The sequence below is a fragment of the Silene latifolia genome, chromosome 5, assembly GCF_048544455.1.
Source record: "Silene latifolia isolate original U9 population chromosome 5, ASM4854445v1, whole genome shotgun sequence".
Lineage (NCBI taxonomy): Eukaryota > Viridiplantae > Streptophyta > Magnoliopsida > Caryophyllales > Caryophyllaceae > Silene > Silene latifolia.
In genome coordinates this window covers 67,236,440-67,259,446 of record NC_133530.1, presented here as the reverse complement: position 1 = coordinate 67,259,446, position 23,007 = coordinate 67,236,440, and the positions used below count along the sequence as shown (strand labels likewise).

The 23,007-nt window shown below is 35.9% G+C and overlaps 1 protein-coding gene and 1 long non-coding RNA gene across 2 annotated transcripts; both read right to left on the bottom strand.

The window, feature by feature from the left end:
• Window positions 1-3,485: 3,485 nt before the first annotated feature.
• Window positions 3,486-15,269, bottom strand: LOC141657488 (glucan endo-1,3-beta-glucosidase 3-like). Its single transcript, XM_074464740.1, has 4 exons — window positions 14,990-15,269; window positions 4,446-5,699; window positions 4,037-4,064; window positions 3,486-3,926 (listed from the first exon to the last, which is right to left on the bottom strand). The coding sequence occupies exons 1-4, from the start codon at window positions 15,069-15,071 to the stop codon at window positions 3,776-3,778; spliced, it is 1,515 nt and encodes a 504-aa protein (XP_074320841.1). The 5' UTR covers window positions 15,072-15,269; the 3' UTR covers window positions 3,486-3,775.
• A 6,379-nt stretch (window positions 15,270-21,648) lies between these two features.
• Window positions 21,649-22,504, bottom strand: LOC141656139 (uncharacterized). Its single transcript, XR_012548380.1, has 3 exons — window positions 22,342-22,504; window positions 21,917-21,997; window positions 21,649-21,687 (listed from the first exon to the last, which is right to left on the bottom strand). It is a non-coding gene; the product is annotated as an uncharacterized LOC141656139 (long non-coding RNA).
• Window positions 22,505-23,007: the final 503 nt, after the last annotated feature.

Here is a 23,007-nt window from a genome sequence, read left to right as displayed (position 1 = left end):
AGCTATCCTAGTATTTTACTTCTCCATATAGTCTTCCTTTTCCAACGAATTGACCCTATAATAAAAAAAGTAACTCGGTAATTAGTTTGAATTAACCAACAAAATAGTGAAATTTATTTCATGCAATATTATCGTTGTTAACTTAAGTTTCCTCTTAAATAGTGAAAGAAAAAGGGAATAAGAATGAAGTCGTAGAGATGTAAGTATATTACCTTTGAATAACTCAACACCATAAATCTTGATAGCCCCTAAATGAGAATAAAACAAACACAAACGATGAAATTGAAAATGTGATGAACATTTCATAACCCAATGGAACTTACATAAAAAGTAAATAAATTAGTTAGTAATTTTAAACCTTAATACACTTGGCTTGATGTTAATAGAATGATAGAAAAAGTTTAGTAATACATTTAGTTATACTGACGATAGAGATAAGAAAAATTTTGGCTTATAAATTTTGTCTTCCATCAAAAATATATAAAGAATTGAGGATGCGTTTTATGACTTTTTCATTATTATCAAAATTAATATAGGTATAAATATGAATCAAGGTTCACGACTTTTGGGCATCATTTTTCATTATTATGAAATTTAATATAAACATTAATAAAGAATAAAGAGAAATGGAATGTATAAGTTTTGCTTGATTATTATTATTATTATAATTTATTTTTTTACAAGATCCACTTTACAGGAGATTGATTTAAGATGTTGTTTTATTATGTAATTAAAATATGACATGTAAATGATGATATAGTTAGTTCTTGCCTTTTAATTAGATTTATATATATTTTATATTTAGATTATTGAATTATAGATTTTTCTCATTATTATGAAATTTAATATAGACATAAATATGGAGCAAAAGAATAAATGGAATGTAAAAGATTTGCTTTATTATTATTATTCTTTTTTTTTTTTTTACAAAATCCACGTTGCATAAGAGTGGTTTACAAATTATCTTATGAAATTTAAAATATGACATTCAGATAATAGTAGATAGTTTGGCTTAATTTTTAATTATAGCTAGATTATAGTTTTGTAAATTCAATTATTATTCCATGCATGTCATATTGTCAATATAATTAAATAACCAATAAAAATGAATAAGAATAATGAGATGTGAAAATGTCATGTGAAATAAAATTGAATGTTCTAAGCTACCCTTTTGATTAGATAATATAAATATCATGCAATGTTATTGATAATTGAATATGTTATCTTCCTGCAATTTCAATACAAACCCAAAAACAATAACTAAGTAATATTTTTACTATTATTAAATTTAAAACATAATAAGGATAAAAAGCGAAAGAATTCATTTAATTATCTATGTATGTATACTTTACCTACCAACTTTTTGAATAAAAATGAAAATTAGGATTGTTATAATAGTTATATAGGAAACTTTTTGTTATTAGTTATTGATTAATTTCAACAATTTATTCGAGGGAAGAGGAATAATTTTGTGAATTAAAAGGGAGATAAAAAAATTATGATAACCACAAATTATAATGATTGTGAGAGAAAACCAAAAAACCATCCTATTAAATAAAAGAAATTAAAGGTTAAATAAATAAGTAGATTAATAACCAAATTTATGAGAGAAAATAAAGAGTTTGTATTAATTTATTTTTTGTGTTTGCAATTAATATTTTTTAAAATTTTTTTTGTACTTATAAGCATGTGACAGTTTTAAAGATAACATTTTAATACATAGTCTAGACTTTTATAATATTGTATAAATAAATAATCAAGTAATCAATATAGATTTTTTAGTATTTACCAATAAAAAAATCGACATGTAAATTAAAATTAAATGTTTTAAGTAGCCTTTTAACTATATTGTATAGATACAATTTTTTTTTTCAACTTCATTTATTCTTCTTCGTTCTTAATTTCATGTATTCGGTTTTTTTTATTTCGAATACATATAATACTACTCCATATGAAATATCTTGAAATTATTAATTTATAGTTAATGCGTATTTTTTTATTATAGTTTTTTTTTTGAGTTAATTAAGTTTAAAGCTAATGGAATATGAATGGATTTTTAAAGAAAATAAGTGAATTAAATTAATGCAATATAATAATAAATTGATAATCCATGTCATATTAGTTTGCCAAGTCACATTGTTATTGCGTACGTGGCTTTTTTCATCCCATGTGGCATTGTCTACGTGGCTTTTTTAGGCTAGCCTTTTAATAATGTTTTATAGATTTGACAATTAGCATTTATAATATGTTGTAATAACCTAATTTCTTTTTGCAAAAAAACTAATAACCTAATTTCAATCGATTAACTCTCGATCATTGCTAGTTAACTAAAGTTGTAAATGCGAATTCATTTAAGCCTGGTCTTCGATCTTTCATTTTTAGAAATTTTGGTTTTTGGTCCGATCCAGGATAATTTATGTCTGCACTAAATGGACCAAATTTAATGTTCTACTCATCTACTACCCAATATTCTTATATGTTTTTATAAAAAATAATGTATATAAATATTTTATATAAATTTACATATTTCCTAGTTAATACTCACCTTTATACTCACAAGTAGAGCTGACAAGTCTGGCCCGACCCGAACCCGAGAATTTTGCGACCCGAAATCGATCCAACCCGACCCGTAAACCGACACGACCCCATAATCAGTGACTCGAGCCTAAACCAAAGTGACCCGATCCGAAATTGATGACCCGACACTTATTAACCTTAATATTGATCAAATGAAAGTGATTTAGTGTTTAGATTGATACGTTTGACTTAATAATGAAGTAACTAAACCAAATAATGATAAAAAAATTGTAGTAACGCGATAAAGTAATCGCACCCGATAATGACCCGACCCAAGCCCCCCGATAAATCATTTGACCCGAAATGAACTGACCCGATAACGACCCGACCCGAAAGGGTAGACTGACCCGATCTAACCCGAACCCGATATGACCAAACCCGGCTTGACCCGACCAAACCCGACTGACCCGATTAGAGTACCCAATAATCACTTGACCTAAAATTAGTCCACTTTATATATTTAAGTGAAATAAATTTCTATTATTATTTTTTTCCTCATTTTGAAACATAATTGATTAATTCATGCTTGCCGAATTCACTCAATACCCTACCAATCGCGAATTGCTAAAAGCGAATTCTATTATATTGCTTACTGAAAAAAATATATATCACATTCTAAAAGAGCGAATCGCGGAATCGATAAGGAGATATTCGCTTAATGACATATTCATAGCGAATCCGGTAACCATGGATTAATTATCCCAAGCCCACCGATTCCAACTGTAGATAATAGGTGATAAGTTTTATGAATAACAAATGGGTTGGATGAAGTTTTTAGAGTAGTGAATCAATGGAGCCTTACTGGAGCCGAACACATTCCATTGCGATCCCTATTCACACGACTCGACATAATGTTTTACGAACGTTCCTATAAACAAGTAACTTACAAGTTACACCCAAGGGTGGGATTTGTGAATTTGCGATGTGAACACAACCGCCGAGATTTGATGTTCGGTAAGTTCCAAGACAAATTGATGAATGGGATGTACCAGCTGAATACATTTTAGGTTTTACACTTGCCAATCCTAATGAAAATGAGAGGAGGGGGGGAAACTGGACCTACTAAGCACTAACCTGAGGGGGCCAATTGAAGAACCTGCATCACAATACATGTTGCCTATGAACCTTTCTCCTTTACGCTCAAAATTGGTTCATTAACTCTCGACATAAACCCCATAGAAATGAATTGGATCGCCATTCACAATAGAAATACACATAGGAGACTGCCGAGTAAAATGCTGATCCATCCTGCGCTATAATAGATGTGAACTGGTGGACATGCATAACTTGTCGAATTTTCCGATGGAGCAAGATATGTGCTATTTGAAAAGGTTCCATTCCTTCCACCACTGCACGTTAGAATAATTACACCAACATTAGAACTCAGCAATGTACACAACGCTCTACCAACTTAGCCGGAGAGTTAAGAGTTCCAAAAAAGCTTAAACTCAGGAAGTACCTTCCAGGAAATGTACATGGCCCATGACCTGCATCAAACAGCAATGAGTTCATACGTCGTCAGTAAGCAAATTATTATTGTAGGAATGACTTTATCAGCAACATTTTTCATTTGAGCCCTAACGCTGAATCACAAAAACTCCCAAAGTGTTAAATGATATAGGGACCACATTCTGAGGCGGTGCCGGCCAACATCTGGCTGCGGTAAAGTGAAGGTTGAACTCGAAAAATTAAAGTAGTAAACCAGTTTCTCGAAAAATAGACTTTTGAGGTGACATTTGTATGTGCGATTAAAATAGCTATGCAATTTTCATCTTTAAATTCACTCATTGTAAAACCTATGTATAACTCATAAAGATTCAGAAAATTCATGATTAGAAAACAAGTATGAGCTGTTTTATGGGGCTTACTTGGGTCTGTAGTAGAAACAGTAGCCACTCCATCAAAGTAACATGTACCAGATGACATGCCCATTTTATGATAATAGGTGTCAAAAGCGTAATTTGCATGAGCAACCACGGTATCTGGTTCATAACAAGGTTGTCCTTGCAGCAAGGGCGAACAGTCCACTTTTCCGGGCCCACAGGCCCAATCCAAAGCTGCCTGAATCATCTTCGGGTCTGCACCCTCTTTGGCTACACAGTAAGTTTGATTTGTGGTGTCATTTGCCAATATAATCCCAGAACCTGTTAGGTGCAGAATATAGACTGGAGTTCCATCAGATTCAAACAGCCCCCAATTTTTCTCTGAGGTCGTTCCAGGTCTTAAATCTTCATTGTACAATTCATAAATGTAAGTACTGATTGCCATTCCAGGACGTTTCGGTGTTCCAGTGTTGTTGATAATATGCCTGATGAGATTACTGTTATATGTGTCAGCATTTTCAATGGTAGCATCTGGCTCTGATGAGTCACCTTTTGAAGGCCAGCCAGTTTCAGTGACAACAACGGGAATATTGGTGAAGTTCAAATAGGACATTGCAAAGTAAGCTGCATCAATAACAGCGTCAAATACATTGGTGTAATGCAAAAGCGTGTTTGAATCCACAGCTTCCTTATTTGGAGGGAGAGGGCGGAAAAGGGCATAGTCCAAGGGAACGACGCCATTTGACTGCATGTAATCATAGTAAGGGTATACGTTAAGCATGAGATATGACCCTGTATTCTGAAGGAATTTGAGCAAGGGAACCATAACTGGGTCCCACGTACGGTTAAAAAAAGCTTGGGAAGGCGGGAAAGAGTCGAGCAAAACAGAAGAAGCATGTGGCGTTGACACTTTGATCTTCGAATTGAGATTGGCAGCAACAAGGGCTGAATGAATGTACTGCATGGCGTTCACCAAGATAGGAGCAGCATTTGGAAGAGCAGTAAGAACTTCTGACCCCACAGCAATGGCTGTAATGTTAGTAGCAGGAACATGAGCTACAATATTTCGAGCTACCCAATTGGCTGCTGTGGCGTTTGACTGGCCGATTCCGAGAAGCTGGTCATTTGGAACAGAGACAATGACTTGAATTCCAGTGTTAGCTAGGGCGAGAAGCATAGCCCTGTCAGCATCAAAGAGCCTGACATGCCGGATATTTTGTGCCTTCAGAAGTGCAACAACCTCAGTTGGACTAGGCATATCAGAGACATATGTTCCTAAGTTTACACCTAATATGGATTCTGCATAAGAAAACCCAAGTAAAATTATGAGCGTAGAAAAGCAACTAACCGAATAAATCCCAATTCAAAATACAACTCATCCGGTGTAGAGTATACAGAATAGACAATTTAGACATCCTCAATGACAAGTAACGTATTCGATCAATTGTAAGAAAAATAACAAGTAACTGAAAAGATGGTACTTCATATTTTTAAATATGATTTAACATAATATTCTCCTTTAATTTTCCTTCCATTGCTAATCGAGGGTTAGTCAAGTTTGTAGCAAAAATTGGAAATTTAACTCTATATGATGAAGTATTTTGAACTGTCAAGAGTTGTATAATGCAAACGACAAATAAAAAAAGTAATTAGTCTTAACATGCTCATGACAGTAAGCTGACCCCTGCTACGGTTCCTCCCTTTCCTTTTAAATGCACACAACATTACCTCAATGTCTTAAAAGCACATACAGTAGAAATGATTGCATATGCAAATGATGATGACACTTATACAAGTCATGCAATAGAACTTTGTTATGTAAGTCAGCTTATTAAGAGTGCCATAAGTGAAATAGTGTTGCTTGATTTCTAAGTGTGAGAAGCAAAAAGACATTTCAAAACTTAAACGCTACAAATTTGGAAATAGGCCAATTTCACGGAACGAGACAAAAAAGGAAAATGAGGCATTTCCAAAGACAAAGGAAGTATAAGCTCATGTGGAAGTTCAAGAAACAAATTTTCAATCGTAATACGGAAATCATATTATCATAATATCATTACAATGCTAAATATGAATTCTCGATGAAGTGCCAAATAAATATCCCGTTGAGAGCCTTTATGAAAACAACTTGCACATGAAACAATCAATAAACTATAGCTACCAAAGCTGTTGTATAAGGGGTGAACAAAAATATAGGATATGATCTAACATACAAATAAGATACAATATACGGTTTGAATTATACAATTTACCGTATATACGATACAAATTCCGTTTAAACGCTACAATTTTCTGAAGTGTATCGGATTCTTATCGAGTAAAAAAGAAGCGGGTATAAGATTTTTGACCTAGTTTGAAAAAAAATTGTAAATAATCAGAAGTTAAGAAATAGTAACAAAATATTATCAAGAAACCCGTATCAAACCCAAAGGCCTAAAACACACATATCCTCTCCTCCCAAATCAAACATTAAGTCTCCCTCACTCTGCCTTAATCGTCCCTCATGGGTCACCTAGCCGCGAAATCCTCCCACGCTACCACCGCTAAATCATTATCCTTATTAGTACTCCTCTAAGTGTTCTCATTATCTTGCCTGCATTGTTGTAGTATGACTCGAAACAACCACCATCCCTCAAACCCACACTTATTATGATCTTGGACTACTACACATACATATTTGCTGTTAGAGAATAATTAGGAGCATCCTAATTATTCCCATATTATTTGTATCCTTATTTGTTAAATCTGTTACCTTGTATCTAGCCCTATATCACGTAGCATATCTCTTGATCTTAGGAAAGTTTTCTAGTCTAACCTAGCTTCCTCTTGTATATATACTCATGTTGTATTCTCTGTTAATAATCATCAAATAATATAATTCACATATCCTACATGGTATCAAGAGAAAGGTTCGTCCTCCGTACCAAACCCTAATTTTCTTCGTGTTTCTCGACCTCCTTCAATGTCTGGCAACACGATTCCCAACAAGGCAGAGCCCTCCAAACCTCTCGTCCTTGTCAATCTCCACACCATCACAAAATTTGACGGATCTAACTATCAACAATGGAGGCTTCAATTTGAGTCGCTCCTTCAAGGTTATGATCTCTCGTCCTTCATTGATGGCGAAACCGTACCACCACCACCACTTCTCACCGAAAAAGACAAAACCCCTGTCCCAAATCCGGAGTACAGTACATGGTTTCGGCAAGACAAATTACTATTCAGTGTCGTGGCAAGCACCCTCACTCCATCCATTAGTCCCATCCTCAACCGTCTGCAAACTACTCAAGAGGCGTGGGATGCCCTAGCAGCCACCTACGCCCGCCCTTCCCGTGGTCACATCAAACAACTCCGCCACAAACTGAAACATATAACCAAAGGTACCTCATCCATAACTGACTACATGAACAAAATTAAAGCCACCATTGATGAACTTGCTCTTCTTGGCACCATCATTCCCCAAGAGGATGTCACGGATCAAATCCTTGACGGGCTCGACAACTCATATCAATCTGTGATTGATACCGTCAATGCTCGTGACACCCCCATTACACCTTTCAAGAACTCCACGAAAAATTAATTCGCAGAGAATCTCCAAACTGAAACTCCTTCCCCTGCCTCGTTTACTCCCATGGCCCACCCAACTCATGCTCGCACCTCAACCACCCCACCCCATGCCCAGCGTCAACCCACCTCTCAACCCACCACTACCCCTGGCAATCAGAATCCGAACAACCCCTTCCACGGCAAGTGTCAGTGGTGTCATGTTCAAGGTCATACTCTATCCTACTGCTCTGTTTTCCGAACCCTGTACCCCAACATCCAAGTTCCCAAATATATCCGCACCCCATCCACTACCGCCCAAGCCAACCTGACAGTACTCGAACCCATACTTCCCTCTCCTTGGCTACTCGATAGCGGTGCTTCTCATCACGTTACAACTGATCTTGCAAACCTAGCTCTTCACCATCCTTATGACGGGACTGATGAAATCGTCATAGGTGACGGGTCAGATCTCCCCATCTCCAATGCGGGTTCAGTTTCTCCCCCTTACTCTTCGTCTTCATCCTTTCATATGTCTAATGTTCTCCATGTACCTCAAATGCATAAAAATATCATCTCTGTCTCTAAGTAAGTTTTGTGCTGAAAACAATGTCTTTATTAATTTTCATTCCGATTTTTTTGTTGTGAAGGACTCTAAAACCGGTACTCTAACTCTTCACGAGACCAGCCAAAGACCTCATGCTATGTCAAGACACAAAGTAGTGACATGAACACCAAGAACTCGTTACCCTTAGCATTCTATGTCTAGAATGACTCTCGTGGATGCCAATGAACACGGATGTTCACAGAGATCTGGAGTAAGGGGTGAGGGTACGTATTAGGAAGCTCTTTTGATCGAACACCTAATCCCGCCCGCCTCGATAGCGGCCTCTACTAATGATTAGGGAAATTGTCTATACTCGATATATTGTCAATTTATATGCATGCAATGCAACATCCAACGTTTTAATCCTAACATGTGAAGAATTAGACTAAGTCGGTAAACACGTAATTTAACATACAATTGGGTCAAAGTTGGATTTAAGTTGAATTACATGTGAAAACATACAAGTGAAATAGTATAAGGAATACAATAATAGATACAATAATGAAAAATTACAATAATTACAACGGGTTAAATGATTTATGTCGAAAATACCTTTAAAACGGATAATTTGGGAAAAGAAAGAATAAAGGAATTAACGAACAAGAATTAAGGGTGATAATACGAATAATAGTTAGTTAAATATGTAAACTAAAACTAAGTCAAGGAAACACGGGAGTTCAGAGACAGAAATCAACCAGGAACAGGCGCAGCAGAGATGCGTCCTTTGGAAGAGGCGCAGCAGTCGCTCCGTCTGTTCCTTGGCTCAGTTGTGGCTGTGAAGCCGGAATTGCAAGTCGTTAATGTTCGTTGGTTAATTTAATGATTGATTATATTATTTACTCGGATGGAAGTGATTAGTAGATTATTTACATGTGATTGACGGTCATGAAAGCGATAAACACGGATGAAACCGATTAATACGAATTAATACAAGATTAATGAGATTAATGAGCAAATTGATGAACTAATTAGGTTAAATATGATGAATTAATGATGAACTAATGATGAATATGATAATAAACAGATGGAAATATATCAAAGATCGAATTCCAGAAACCCAATATGAATGAATCGAATTTCTACAACCCGGTTTTGACTTTAATGACGAAAACCCGCAAATATTGGTTATAAGGGATTTAAGTCGGGAATTTAATGACGAATTACATGTTAATGATGATGAGCGATGTGTTAAATTATCATGTGAACGAAATAAGAACAAATAAAGACGAGAGAAAACAAGAGAACGAAACCAACAGAAGACGAAGGAAGAAGAAGAGAAGCAGGAACGACGGCTGCCTCAGGAAAAGGCGCGACAAGTCTTTGCGTCTTTTCCAAGAGCGCGGCGATTCTTTGCGTCCTTCTCGACGTCTGTCTACCGTTAATCCGTAAAAAGGGATTTAAACAAAGGGTTTTAGAAATCGGTTTTAATTATATTTTCGACATAAATCTTACAATATGATTACAAAAATAAAGAACAATAAATAAAAGAGAGATTTACACCCTCAGACTTACATGTTTGACGAAACGAGATGAACTAAGTTAACGATTAGTGACGCTCGACTCGAATGTAACGAAAGTGCCCTCGTAAGAGGAAAACGATTAAGATTGATTAAAGTTGATTATTGTGGAGTTGGTCAAATTGGTCGGTCATGCAAAACGAGGCTGGTACTCAGAAGGATCCGAGCTTACGTGGTCGAATGTTCAAGCACGTAGACGCCAAAAAGTAAGACGGGTTAATTCTTGGTGCCCTCATAGGTACCCTCACCACTGCCCTACAACCACTCATCGTACGGGCCAAAACCGCAAAAGAGGCATGGGACATCCTTGCCAATACTTATGCCAACCCGTTTAGGGCACACATCCTACAACTAAAACAAAAATTCGATTCCATCGTCAAAACGACGGATCAAACCATCTCTGACTACATGAACTCCATAAAAGTTTGTGTCGATCAACTCGCCCTCATGGGCAAAATACTCGACCCCGAAGACATCATAGCACAAGTCCTCAAAGGCCTTGATTATGAGACCTATAAACAAGTCATTACAACCATTCGGGCTCGAGATACACCAATCGCCTTTGAGGCCCTACACGAAAAATTACTCCAACACGACCTACTCATCAACCTCGACACCACATCAACCCACTTCCCACCCTCTGCCAATGCTCCATACCGCCACCAGCAGCATCACAACAGCGGGTTCAATTTGACACAATTGTTGAGGTTGAGCGAGGTGAGTGGTTTGGCAGTTTCATGTGGGTTTGGAACTAATGTTTCGGTGGTGTTTGTGGCCATGGTTGTTGTAGGACACGGGTTGATAGGGTGGCGTGGAAGGCTTTTGAAGGTGGGATGTTTGGGACGAAGGAGGTTGGATCGATGAGGTCTCGTTGATACCATATAAGATTGATATACGTAGGTTAAAAGCTTAGGCCAATGCAATTGTTCTAGTCTTCTAGACTTTAGTGCTTATTATGATGGAGCGTTGATTGCTATGTCGTAGTACCGTGCACTTGTTTCTTTGTTTCCTTTTTTGCCTTTTAAACTCATAGCTCAAACTTTCAAACCAGGTATGTAAATACGAAAACCGTATACCTAGTTTAATCGGGTACCCGAAAACCACATACAAGGTTTAACCCAGTCGTTTTTGTATAGTGATTTTTATTATTTTAAAAAACATATCCGGCAGGGTTTGATCGGATATACGGTTTGGCTAACTCCTAGTTGTAATGGATGCAAGAAGATCGCTAATAAACAACACACACTTATGTGTTCACCAAAGAGTTTAAACATAAGATAAGATCCCCCTACTACTAAGAGTAAAAATTCTCTTAATTTTCCCTCCAAAAAGCATCTAGCTAAATAAGGTAATAAATAAAATTTTCTTTCATTACATTATTATCTTTTCAATGAATATATTCTCATAAATAAACTCTAATTTTTTAAATAAATTCATAATTATGATTTTTTCATTAAAATAAAATAAAATAGATATTAAACTATAAAGTATAAGTTGATAAATTTTTCAGTAATGCAATAATTATTACTGTAGAGAATAACTTGACATATGCTTACTATTAGCTTCGTGACAACAAACATTCACTAAAAAAAATTCACAACTTACATAGTTTTCCATTTCAATTTTTTTTGTTTCATATCAAAATACAATGGGGTGAATTGATAAATATTAATGAGGTGCAAATTTAAAAATATAAATCCTCCTACTATATAGTAAGATAATACTTCTTCTCTAAAGTTTTCCCTCCAAAGTGCTCAAACTTATATATGGAAACAAATTAGATTTTCATTTATTAAACTAATTTTCCATTTAAAATAATCTATACATAAAAATCGTATCTCCTATTATTAACTTCGTGACAAACAAATATTTTTTTTTAAATAATTTGATGTAGTTAAAATATTTTCATAAAAACACAATTCATGGAATTATTCAATTCTTTTGATTAATTTTAATATTAGTTATTTTTTATAAAAATTTCGTGCGATATAAATCTAACATCTATAAGTAATACACTAAAAATTAAAAGCCTATATTTACTGCGCATTTGCGCGGGACCTACACTAGTTTCTACATTAATAATTTAATGTAGAAACCTAATCAAATGCAGAAACGGAATCAGGCCCTCGCGAAAGGTTAATCGAAAGGAGACAAGCTGATTCAAGGGCATAATCCAATAAGGCAAATGATATCAAACGCCCCCAAGGCGGTGGTTAATTAGCTTTGCTTCTGAGCTCTGACAATATCATTTTTTTTTTAGAGAAAAGAACAATTCATTAATAGAATGCCATACGGCACTTACAAAGAATAATTATAATCGAAAACAAATCTAATGGAAATCAAAGAAAAATAATTTTCTTATAAACTAGGGATCTCAAAACAGCATCTGACAATTCGGCTCGTCCTATTATCGCTATCTTCATGTAACTTTTGAGGGGATCCTTTGTTTGATTTATGAGATAAAATTTACCTCTGACTGGTTCCAAAGATCGTTGACAAATTACTTTTACCTTTTGAAAGAACACGCTGCAAACCATCAACGAACTACTCTTGACTATATTATTGATGAAACTAACCCCACGAATAAATGGAAAAACCCCGAAATAAGGGACGGAAAAACGATTCTCACCAAAAGGGAGACTTTTATTGAATAGAAAATAGATATGCATACTATTGAACTATTGATTGAAATTTGAAATAATTTTGGGGCTTACCATCGATCGATTGATAATCGATGGAAGCCCCTTGTATAATGTGATGGAGGCTAGGGATTTTTTTAGAGAGAGTTTTTTGAGAGAGAGAAACCCTTGCCGTTTGTTTGTTTGTTTTAGTCAAGTCTTTAAAATTACTCTAAAAGAAAAGACAATATCATTAAATTATTAATTAATCATTCATCTCCTCCTAAAATTATTCAACTACCTACGAAATTCTCGCCGCTTAAATGCTTAACAATAACCTCCAATCCAGTATACTCCATTGCTCCATCCTCTGATCACCCTTCTTCCATGTCAATCAACTCCTCAACCTTCTTTTTTTTTCCTCCATTTAATCATGATTCATTAATCAATTTCATCAACCTTTTTCTTAATGTCAATCGTGCACAAAAGTTTTTGACCCGACGACAAAGGTTACACCAAACCCCTTAGGTTTCGATCCGATGGTGAAAATGACAGTGTGTCAAGAAAGGGTTCAGATTCTATTTAAATTAGAAGGGTTGGTGGTTGTCTAAGCGGATGGACGGACGAAACCAATGAGTGAAGTTATTGGATATCATATAAGTGAATATTTGTTGGAAGTATGACGATTTTGGTGGCTATGGCCTATGGTGGTGGGTGGTTTTTTAATTTAGAATGATTGTTGGTGGGGGTGAGAAAAATGTGCAACTTATTACTACATTTGAACCTTGACAACTGTAATATGAAGATTAGATAAGGCTTATCAATTGCCCTAGGGGCGTTTGTTATCAGCTTCCATCTAATAAAGCGATTCAAAGGAACATAAGTAGGGTTTATCAGTTTATATGGCTTCTTCACGTTGCAAGCCTCAACATTGTCTGGTTGAACAGCATTAATACCAAGTTGGTATAAACTTTTATCCATACCTAATTTATCATCATAAAGATTAAATGATCAACAAATTTATCCATGAGCCTACAAAACCAGTTGCTCTAATTCCTGAAGAGAACAAAAATATACAAAAATAAAGCCAGTACCTTTGCGACTCCTAAATTTCTGATAAAAAAAAATAGAACCATTTTAACATATATCAATAATAAGAGTAAGAAGAGTAAAGATGCAGCTGTGGTTAGAAGAAAAGAGAAAAGCATATGCATCCTATAAACTAGAGATTGTACCACTATATAATCTAAGGGGCTACTCCTACTGCCAATTGTTTTTAATTTGGAAATATGGAATCTCTTGTGTTTTTCAACTGGTCCGTTTCTTAGGGAGTGTTGGAATATAAATCCACATGTGAGTGTCAAACTCAGGGGCTACTCATAAACCAGGTTAACCCAGTACTAGCTTTTCTATGGTTACGATTTTGTACTGGTTTGCCACGCACATGGTTGCAAAGAAGTAAAGCTTCAACAACACTCATTATTTTGCTTTGAGCTTAGAAATGTTTTCGATGAAACTATATGCATCAAACAAGGTTGAGCAAAGGGTAAAAACTGTAGCTATTCAACATTTGACATTGAGCTGAAAAATGTTTCTCAAGTAATCGAACAAGTTCACCAAGCTAGAGCAATGGGCAAAGGGTAAAAGCTGTAGCTATTCAACATTTGACATTGAGCTAAAAATATTATTTCTCAAGTAATCGAACAAGTTGGGCAAGTTAGAGTAATGGGCAAAGTCAGAGTAAATATGTTGCACGGTGAAGAGCAAAGGAGAGGGACCAAGTGAAAGGACCTGACATCCACAAATGAGTCAAGCATCTTAAGCATCATATTATTAGTCGATTAATTAGTTCCGTGTATTTATACCTGAAACAGTAATATATATCATAATGTTGATTCATTCATTCATAAGCATAACATCTAAATTGATTTAAAAACCCTTTTGCTTAATCTGTAATGTTAAGGAAACCGGGTGTACAATGAACCAACTTCAAGGTCTGACATTAAAACTATGATTCATTCATTCATTCATATGTTGCATGGTCTGACATTAAAACTATGAATGAGCTGGACCACAGCTGTAGTGCTGTACAATGAACCAACTTCAAGTACGGTTTCTTTTTTGGTCTAAAGAAACGGACACTTAGTCGCATTACAATAGAGGAGGTGAGGGGGGATTCGATCATTCGAACATGGGACCAACATCAAGTATAGTTAAGAAATTTTAAAACAAACATATTTCCTGAAACTTGACATTATTTACAAAAATAAAGACAAAATTAGTTGAAAGAGAAAACACACTTACTTGGTTCAGCAGCAGAAACAGAAGAAAGAAGGAGAGCAAGTAGGAAAGCAAGAAAAGGCATTGAGGTGGTTAGTCCCCGCATTATTACTGAGAGGGTTAAGCTTTAGAAACCATTTTTAAGTTTGAAAATGAGGGAATTAAAAAGAAGGGAGAGGACAGTAGGCAGAGAAAGTGGGAAAAAAAAGGAGAGAGAAGAGAGAGAGAGAGAGAGAGAGAGAGAGTGTGTGTGTGTTTGTCTTCAATTGTTGGACGCCCAAGAGAACAGAACCTTGTTTTCTTTCATTTGTTTTTAATATAATAACTTCCTCAACTAGTTGTACTGCTTTCGAACCTTTCGGTCACATTTTCAAATATTGCCCGTAAATCTGCTTTAAGGGTGTGTTTGGATTGAGTTATTTGGAGGGAAAATAAAGGGAGAGAGAATAAAGGATTTAAAATTCCTTATTTGGAAAGCAAATAAGGGTGGAGGGAAATGGAGGGGGAGAGATTTGGAGGGATCTAATTTCCCTCCTCCAAGCCTAATCAAAATCTCTCCACAATAGGCAAGATTTGGAGGGAAATTGTATCCAAATAACCACACTTCATTCCCCTTCCCCTTCCCCTTCCCGTATCTCCCTTCCTGATAGAGAATGAGACTAGGTCGTTAAATACTAGAATTAACCTACCAAATTAACAATTTATAAGCCAAACTCGACTCTACACTATGCAATTAAGAATAGTAGTAAAAGGAAGTAAGAGTCGAACCCAAGAGAAGGGATTTAAGACTAAAAACTTGAATTTAGATTAATGAAAATGGACAAAGCACAAGACTATGCACAAACTACGGGTATTAACAATGAACAACAATAGAGAGACATATATGGAGAATTGGCATGGAGAAAACAAGTAACAAAATTAAAGAGATGTGATTTTTCCTATGAAACAAGGTGACAAACACTTGGTATGCAAGTAACAATTATAAGAGGTGAGAACTTGGTGTAATCCTACAAGTTCCAACTTTTCTCAAAGTAAGACTATTTTCTCTCCAATTTCATTTACCCAACAACAATCCTCAAGCAAGTGATTACCACTCTCTAAGCCAACAATGATAATCCTACTTAGACTACAAATTCTAACATTAAACCATGTAGGAATTGTAACCAAGAGCATGAAGAGCAAACCAAGAGGAAAGTAAATGTGATATCACAAAGATATGTCTAAGCCAACAAACCCAATGATATAATCAATTTCTACACACAAAGGTTGATACTTTAAACCAAGATATCAAAACTCATGAGATGCTTCAACAAGTTATCACAAAAGCAAAGAATTTTGCAATAAACAAGCAATAGATGAACATTAAAGAGGCAAGGGTAATTACTTCTCACAACAAAACATTCATCATGGCATTAATACTTAGAAATTGAAATAAATGAAAGAGTAGAGATTAAGGAGTCAATACAATGATAAAGATGAAAGCTTGCAATGGATTACACCAAGTAGGGAAGGATTTAGCCTTCCATAGTCTTCATAAACCCAACAACAAAGTAAAGATTACAACTTTGAATGGAAATTGTCTCTAGATTATTACAAGATTAGAACCCTAAATATGAGATTAGATGAGATGAAAGGATGGTAGGTGAATGCTTTAGGTCTTCAAACTCTCGGGTATATATAGGGCTTCACGAAAACCTAGAAAGATTTCCAATTAAGAAGCCCAAAGAGGAGATTAGAAAACCCGTATAGCAGAGCTGCGCAGCCTGCGCAAGAACTGTTCTTGCCTGCGCACCCTGTTTGCGCAGGCTGCGCACAGGCTCGCATTTTTGGACTTCTATTTTCCAAGAGCTAGACCTCTTCAATTGCCTTCATTTCTTCTAATCTTCATTCCTACTTCTCCCAACTGGTTTTCGGGTTACAAGTGATCCTCTCGTGCCTTGTCTTGACCTTTGAAAGGTGCTCTATTGCTTCTCGGGTTCCATGCATTAAGATCGAGTGTCCAACCGAGGTAAAGTGCATAAGTTACCACATCATGCCCAATTGTCGAATGCTAGGAAAAGCACACTAAAAGACCCATATTAAAAGACACGAGGGTGATAAAATCACCCTCTTAGACCGACACAAAACATTACTATCAAACTCCCCCACACTTAGACTTTTGGTAGTCCCGAGCAAAACCCGAAACAAGCAAACATGAAGTCTATAAGAGAGTGTAGGAGTGAATGATCACTCTTCCCTTTCCTCTTTCTTCTTATATCTCCCTCAAAACATAACCACCAATCAAAAGAAAAGAACTTGACTCAAATTTGACACAACTCTTCACTCACTCCCCCGCCTTATGTCTCTCTCAAAACAAGGACACGACACACCACCAACTCCGACTCATCACGCAACTCCGCCCTTCTTATATCACCAAAGTAGAAGTGGTCACTCTTGCCTTATCCCAAGGCAATAGAAAAGTGACCTAAACAATCCTCCAAATCATTCATCTTCCCCTTATATCACCCCCTTATCACTCCAAGCAATGCAAGTTATGCTACTAAGTTGGCCAAACACCAATAAAGATCAACAACCTAGTAGCCAACATGAAAAACCACCAATTTGAAACAATTTTCTTTGACTCAAAAAGAAATTAAATCCTAAATCTAACCTCCTTCCAAGACCCTCCTTATTGCTCCCTTCTTATCCCTCCATCTTTTTGGTGTTGCATTTTTCAATTTTTCGATTTTTTTGTTTGAAAATCCCTCATTTTGCCTAAGGTGCCCTTTCGGGTTTTCACCTTAGCTTTTTCCTTTCCTCTCATTGGTGGCTCGCAACTCGATTCTTCATTTTGCCCGGAATGCCCTTTCGGGTTTTCATTCCGTCCTCGGCCACCTTTTCCAATTTTGCCTAGGTGCCCACCCTTGTGGGTTTTCACCTAGCCGGAATTTTCAATTTTCAATTTTTTTTTTTTTTCATTAAGATGATTTGCATTGACAAGAAGGACAGTTTACATATGTTATAATTTCTCACTCCCCCACACTTAAATCTCACATTGTCCTCAATGTGGAGGAGTGCCAACTTCTTCAAAAGTTTTAGTTGGAGGGGCCCGAGTCTTCTCCTCGCTCATATGCCCCTCGGTTGTTTCTTCTTCTTTCTCTTCTTTCTTTTTCTTGCTTGGCCCTCATGTAGGCCTCATTGACTTGAGTTTCATCAATGGTGGGTTGGTAGGTTGTGTTGGAATATGTGTCTTCCGACAATAATGCGATCACAACTGTTGATCATGATGATCACATGTTTAAGTCTCATTATAAAGAATACAATTGGGAAGTAATATTTTACTGTCAACTGGTCCACACATATCGGTAATGATTGGCTGACTAGAGTTTGACATTACTGTCGTGCGACGGTGGTGATCAGTTGATCCCCTAGGTCATACCTAAAGGGCAACACTCTTAATTGATCATTTAATTGATCGTATAACGTTACGAGTCAATTAAATTATTTAAAATTGACGGACGATTTTGGAAGTAATATTTACGTGTCTCATTGAAATTTGATTAAATGAGATACGGTCTGAGTAATCGAATTGTTTCATTACTCAGATGAAATTATTGTTTAAGGAAACAATTGAAATTGAATGAATTATTATAAATACAAGTTATTGTGATTTATAATTGGTAAAATATTTTGGTACAAGTAATTATGAATTACTAAGTCAATTTTTGTATATGACGTGTTTTTATTAACTAGTTGTTCCTCCGCGCGCGATGCGCGCGGAGTCCCAAGGATCATGTCCGTCTATTATGAAAAAATTTAGCTTGCATATAACTTAGAAATGATTTTTATATAATATTTGTTTACGTAACGATTGCCTTACGTATAATCTCCAAGGTAACAATTGATAATAATGGCTACATTTTTAGTTAGCAAAAATATTATTAGACGCACGTGTTCTAAATTCTTGCAATATAATTTACTAAGTAACGCGCTTAATTTATCTTTTTATTCCTTTCATATCAACACTCCGCTTTTTCCATTTTCTACTCGTCTCAATCTTCTCCCTTTATAAACTCCATCCCACTTCTAACCACTACCTATGCTACCACCAGACAACCACCACCCTCCCCCTACCAACCTCCTCCTTTATCGCAAATCATCTCTCTCGTCCCGACCTAGCCTTCCTATTTTGCAACCGTCTTCTCCCACCCTTTCTCTTACTCTTATTCGAATATGCCGCCCGACCTTGCCCCCTCCCTCGCTGGCCTCCTTCGACTACACATGGTTACATCTTGTAATAAACCTATATCTACATATATAGAACGATAAGTAGCTTTAAAAACTCGTAATTGACTTGCTTTGTAATTACCGAGTCTAATGTGTGACAAATCAATCTAGCATCCTTAAGACCTTAACAGCTTATTCGCTGCCACTCCCAAGTCCCTACTCTATAGCACAAACATTAGTGAGTCGATCTTTTCCGTGAAAAAAGAATTACATTCTACTGACCGAATTTACCAGTTTAGGTGTATGACTTGTATGCATCCTAGTTTGCTCCCAATTTTGGTAAACAATATTACAAAATTAGTAAAGGTATGACTTGAAAGTATCCGAATTTGCTCATTCTATTTGCAATTTTCAATTGTAATACATCTATCGTTATAGAGATTGCTCACATATATTCTCGAAGAATTCTGAGCTTATATTCCCTTGAACTATTCGCAAGTATAAATTGTTGGTATTCAACTGTCAAAGCATCAATTGTGGTATAAGCGTACCCACAACTCCCAAACATTATTTCGTAGACCAAAAGCGCATCACCAGTTATAATCGTAAACCAAGACCATTGCAAACTAAAGCTCCTAACTTGGTCTTGAAATGGATTTTGTAAATAGTTTGATAATTGAAGTACCTTCTCATTAATGATGATAATGATATCTCCTTAAGTTTGGCTTCCATAAATTGGCTCCCACAAACTCAAAAGCTGAAGTTCCTTAGTATATGGTTGTAGGAGAAATTTAATCATAATATAACTAACATGCATTCAAAAATTAGACTAATGTAAGCAAGGGAGAAACAAAATATACACTTAGATCAAGTATACCTAGTATAATAAAGCGTTGGCACTTTCTCAATGGAGTAATCTGCCAGCGGCCAGCCCTCCAGTACAAATCACGAACAAATATTTTGGCACGAGATGTAAAGTGGATAGGCGCAATTCTAGGTGACAATATGTTTAGGCCAAGGACACCCTTTATTTTGGATAGTTTTTTTAAAACGGGAAATTATGAAGGGGGCCAAACAGCTAAACATATAGACAAATCAAACAGAAAAATTGTTATTAATAAGACTACATAATGGTGGGAACACGCTATTGGGAAAGTACTCTTCTACACTAAAGCTACGATGTTATCATAGTGACACGGTGTAATACCTTGGTAGTGGTTAAGGAGTTGTTTATAGTTAACGCAAATTCAAAATGTGAATAACTCGCCAAATAACTGTGCTCAGACTTGTTTCCCCTATCCAGCTTGACACGTGTAGAAAAATCTCTAACTGCTGCCCTTAAATCCTTCAATTTCAATTTAACAATACCTGAAAGCAAAAGAGTCAAAGACTCAAAAGTAAATTAACAGGAAAGAAATGACTTTAAAATAAGTTTACAACGAGCAAGCGGTGGGATTTACATGTGTTCTCATACACCGTAAAACTGACTTTTAAAGTCTATCAATAGCATTAAAAATTTCAACGGGATGCCAAAAACAAATATACTTGTCTGCCACTTATCTTAGGTACGTGACTTTCATAAGAGTTCAATGGATGGCAAATCTAGCCCCTAAACGACAAAGATATCTCGCATACAACTAAAAACCATCTTACCCATGCTAAACCAAAATTAGTCAAGGAAACAGCTAAATAAAAATGATTTTCAAATTCATTAAACAGCCACAATTGATAATACTTCTCCTTAGCCCTTAGATACTCCAACATGGAAGCCTACAAAATCCATTCATAGTCATGGACATCAAACAACCTACTTTACACGTAAACAACTACCTTTATCTCCATTCCATCAGATGCATTTGCAGCTTATTATGGTTTCACCAGTATAAGTTTTGCTCAAAACTGCAGATCCATCTACCATACACCCCTCTTGAACCAGATAAATACTTAAAATATTGTTGTGATACCATTTACCCTATTTTCCAATAATGTTGATACACCACACTCTCAGGGAGTTGAACAAACCATGATACCATACACAATCAAGTTGCAAAACCTTTTGTACAAGTTATATAATTGATAATACATGATACAATCAGAGCTGCCTCTAAGTCCAAAACGAATAAAAAAGAGAGCTGTCTTCACACACACACACACACACACACACACACACACACACACACACACACACACACACACACACACACACACACACACACACACACACACACACACACACACACACACACACACCAAAAAGCACAAAAGAGTAGATTTAACCCGAAATTGATATAAAAATTAAGAAAAAATAGCAAAATTAAAATAGAAACAAAGACAATGAGGAATCAGATCTCACCTTTTTAAGGAAATTTGAACGACATGGGACGAGTATTGCCGCAAGAACGAGGGTCAATAAGAATGAAACTCAAGCTCGATTGTGGTAGAGTATTATACAAAAAGGCGAAAATACCAATATCCGTTTGTAGTTGAACCCAAGAACTCATGTAATCGCAATAAACCTTCAAGGAAATAAACGTATGAAGATTAAAAGGGGAAGAAAACCCCTAAAACCTAACAGTCAACCACATGCACACAATTCATACCACAGATTTATCTGCTTCATTACACAATTCATTAATCTTATTTACCATCCCTACCCTAAATACAGCTACAGCCAATTACGAATCACTCCAAACCCCTAGAAGGGAGTTTAATTTCATAATGAAATGAACAACGAAAGGGTAATACCTGAGAGGGCGGTGGGTTTGCCGAATTGGAGCCAAAAGAAAACCACTCAAGAAGAATCACCGATTTTCACTGCATCAAAAGCTAACATCCAGAAAACAAATATTAGAGTAAATGAGAAGAAACCAAATAAGAGTAGAGTAAAAAATGCAAATGAATATGTTCGTCTTTAACACAGATGAATATGTTATCTTTAGCACAAATGAAAAACGCAACACACGAAGAAATCAAAAATTAGCAAAAAAATTCACCAGATCTGAGAAACACAATATAAAAGTAAAGCAAGAAATGAACTCGAAAAAAATCAGCAAACATAAATTATAAAAAACGCAATACATGAACACTCAACAAAAAATGTATCTAAACCCTAATCAAGCAATTGAAATCTGTAAATGAAAAACGAGGAAATCGGGAAATGAAATCAATACCTGTGATCTAGCAGTTGTAACCAGCTGCACCAAAAATTTCAGATCAACAACCTCTTCTAAGTTCGTGCCCAGATAAAATGATTAATTATAGGAGTTGGGGAGCGATTAAAGAAGAAACGGAAGATATTTTTGATGGTGATGAAGAGTAATAGCAGGCCAAAGACGAAAGAAACAAACAGAAAGAGGAAAGAAGAAGGAAAAAGTCACTACAAGAAAAAGGTCTATTTGCAACGGACCAATCCGTTGCGAAATAACCCTAATCCGTTGCTTATATACAGTTTGCAACGGATATCCGTTGAAATGCGTTGCTTATATGGCGTTGCAAATGAAAAAATATGCAACGGATCGGCGTTGCTAATTTTTATGCAACGGACGTATATTTTTTGCAACGAATGATCCGTTGCTTAAATGAGGTCCACGTGGCATCTGTTTGGTCAATTATGAGACGGATTTCCGTTGCAAAAAAATATTTTCCGTTGCATAGTAGAGGAAAAGTCAACAAATTGACTTTTTAAATTAATGGATAGCCGTCACAAAACCTGTAATTTCCGTTGCAAACACAAATGCATTGACTTTTTTAATTAATGGATAGTTGTCACAAAACCCGTAATTTCCGTTGCAAACACAAATGGGAGATTCAAGCATTCCTGCATCCATTTTCCTCCA

Coding starts and splice junctions, on each gene's coding strand:
- LOC141657488 (XM_074464740.1), bottom strand. CDS start 15,071: ATGCGGGGACTAACCACCTCAATGCCTTTTCTTGCTTTCCTACTTGCT. Junction 4,065..4,445: donor TGTTTCTACTACAGACCCAA/GTAAGCCCCATA, acceptor TGTTTGATGCAG/GTCATGGGCCATGTACATTT. Junction 3,927..4,036: donor CCATGTACATTTCCTGGAAG/GTACTTCCTGAG, acceptor TCTAACGTGCAG/TGGTGGAAGGAATGGAACCT.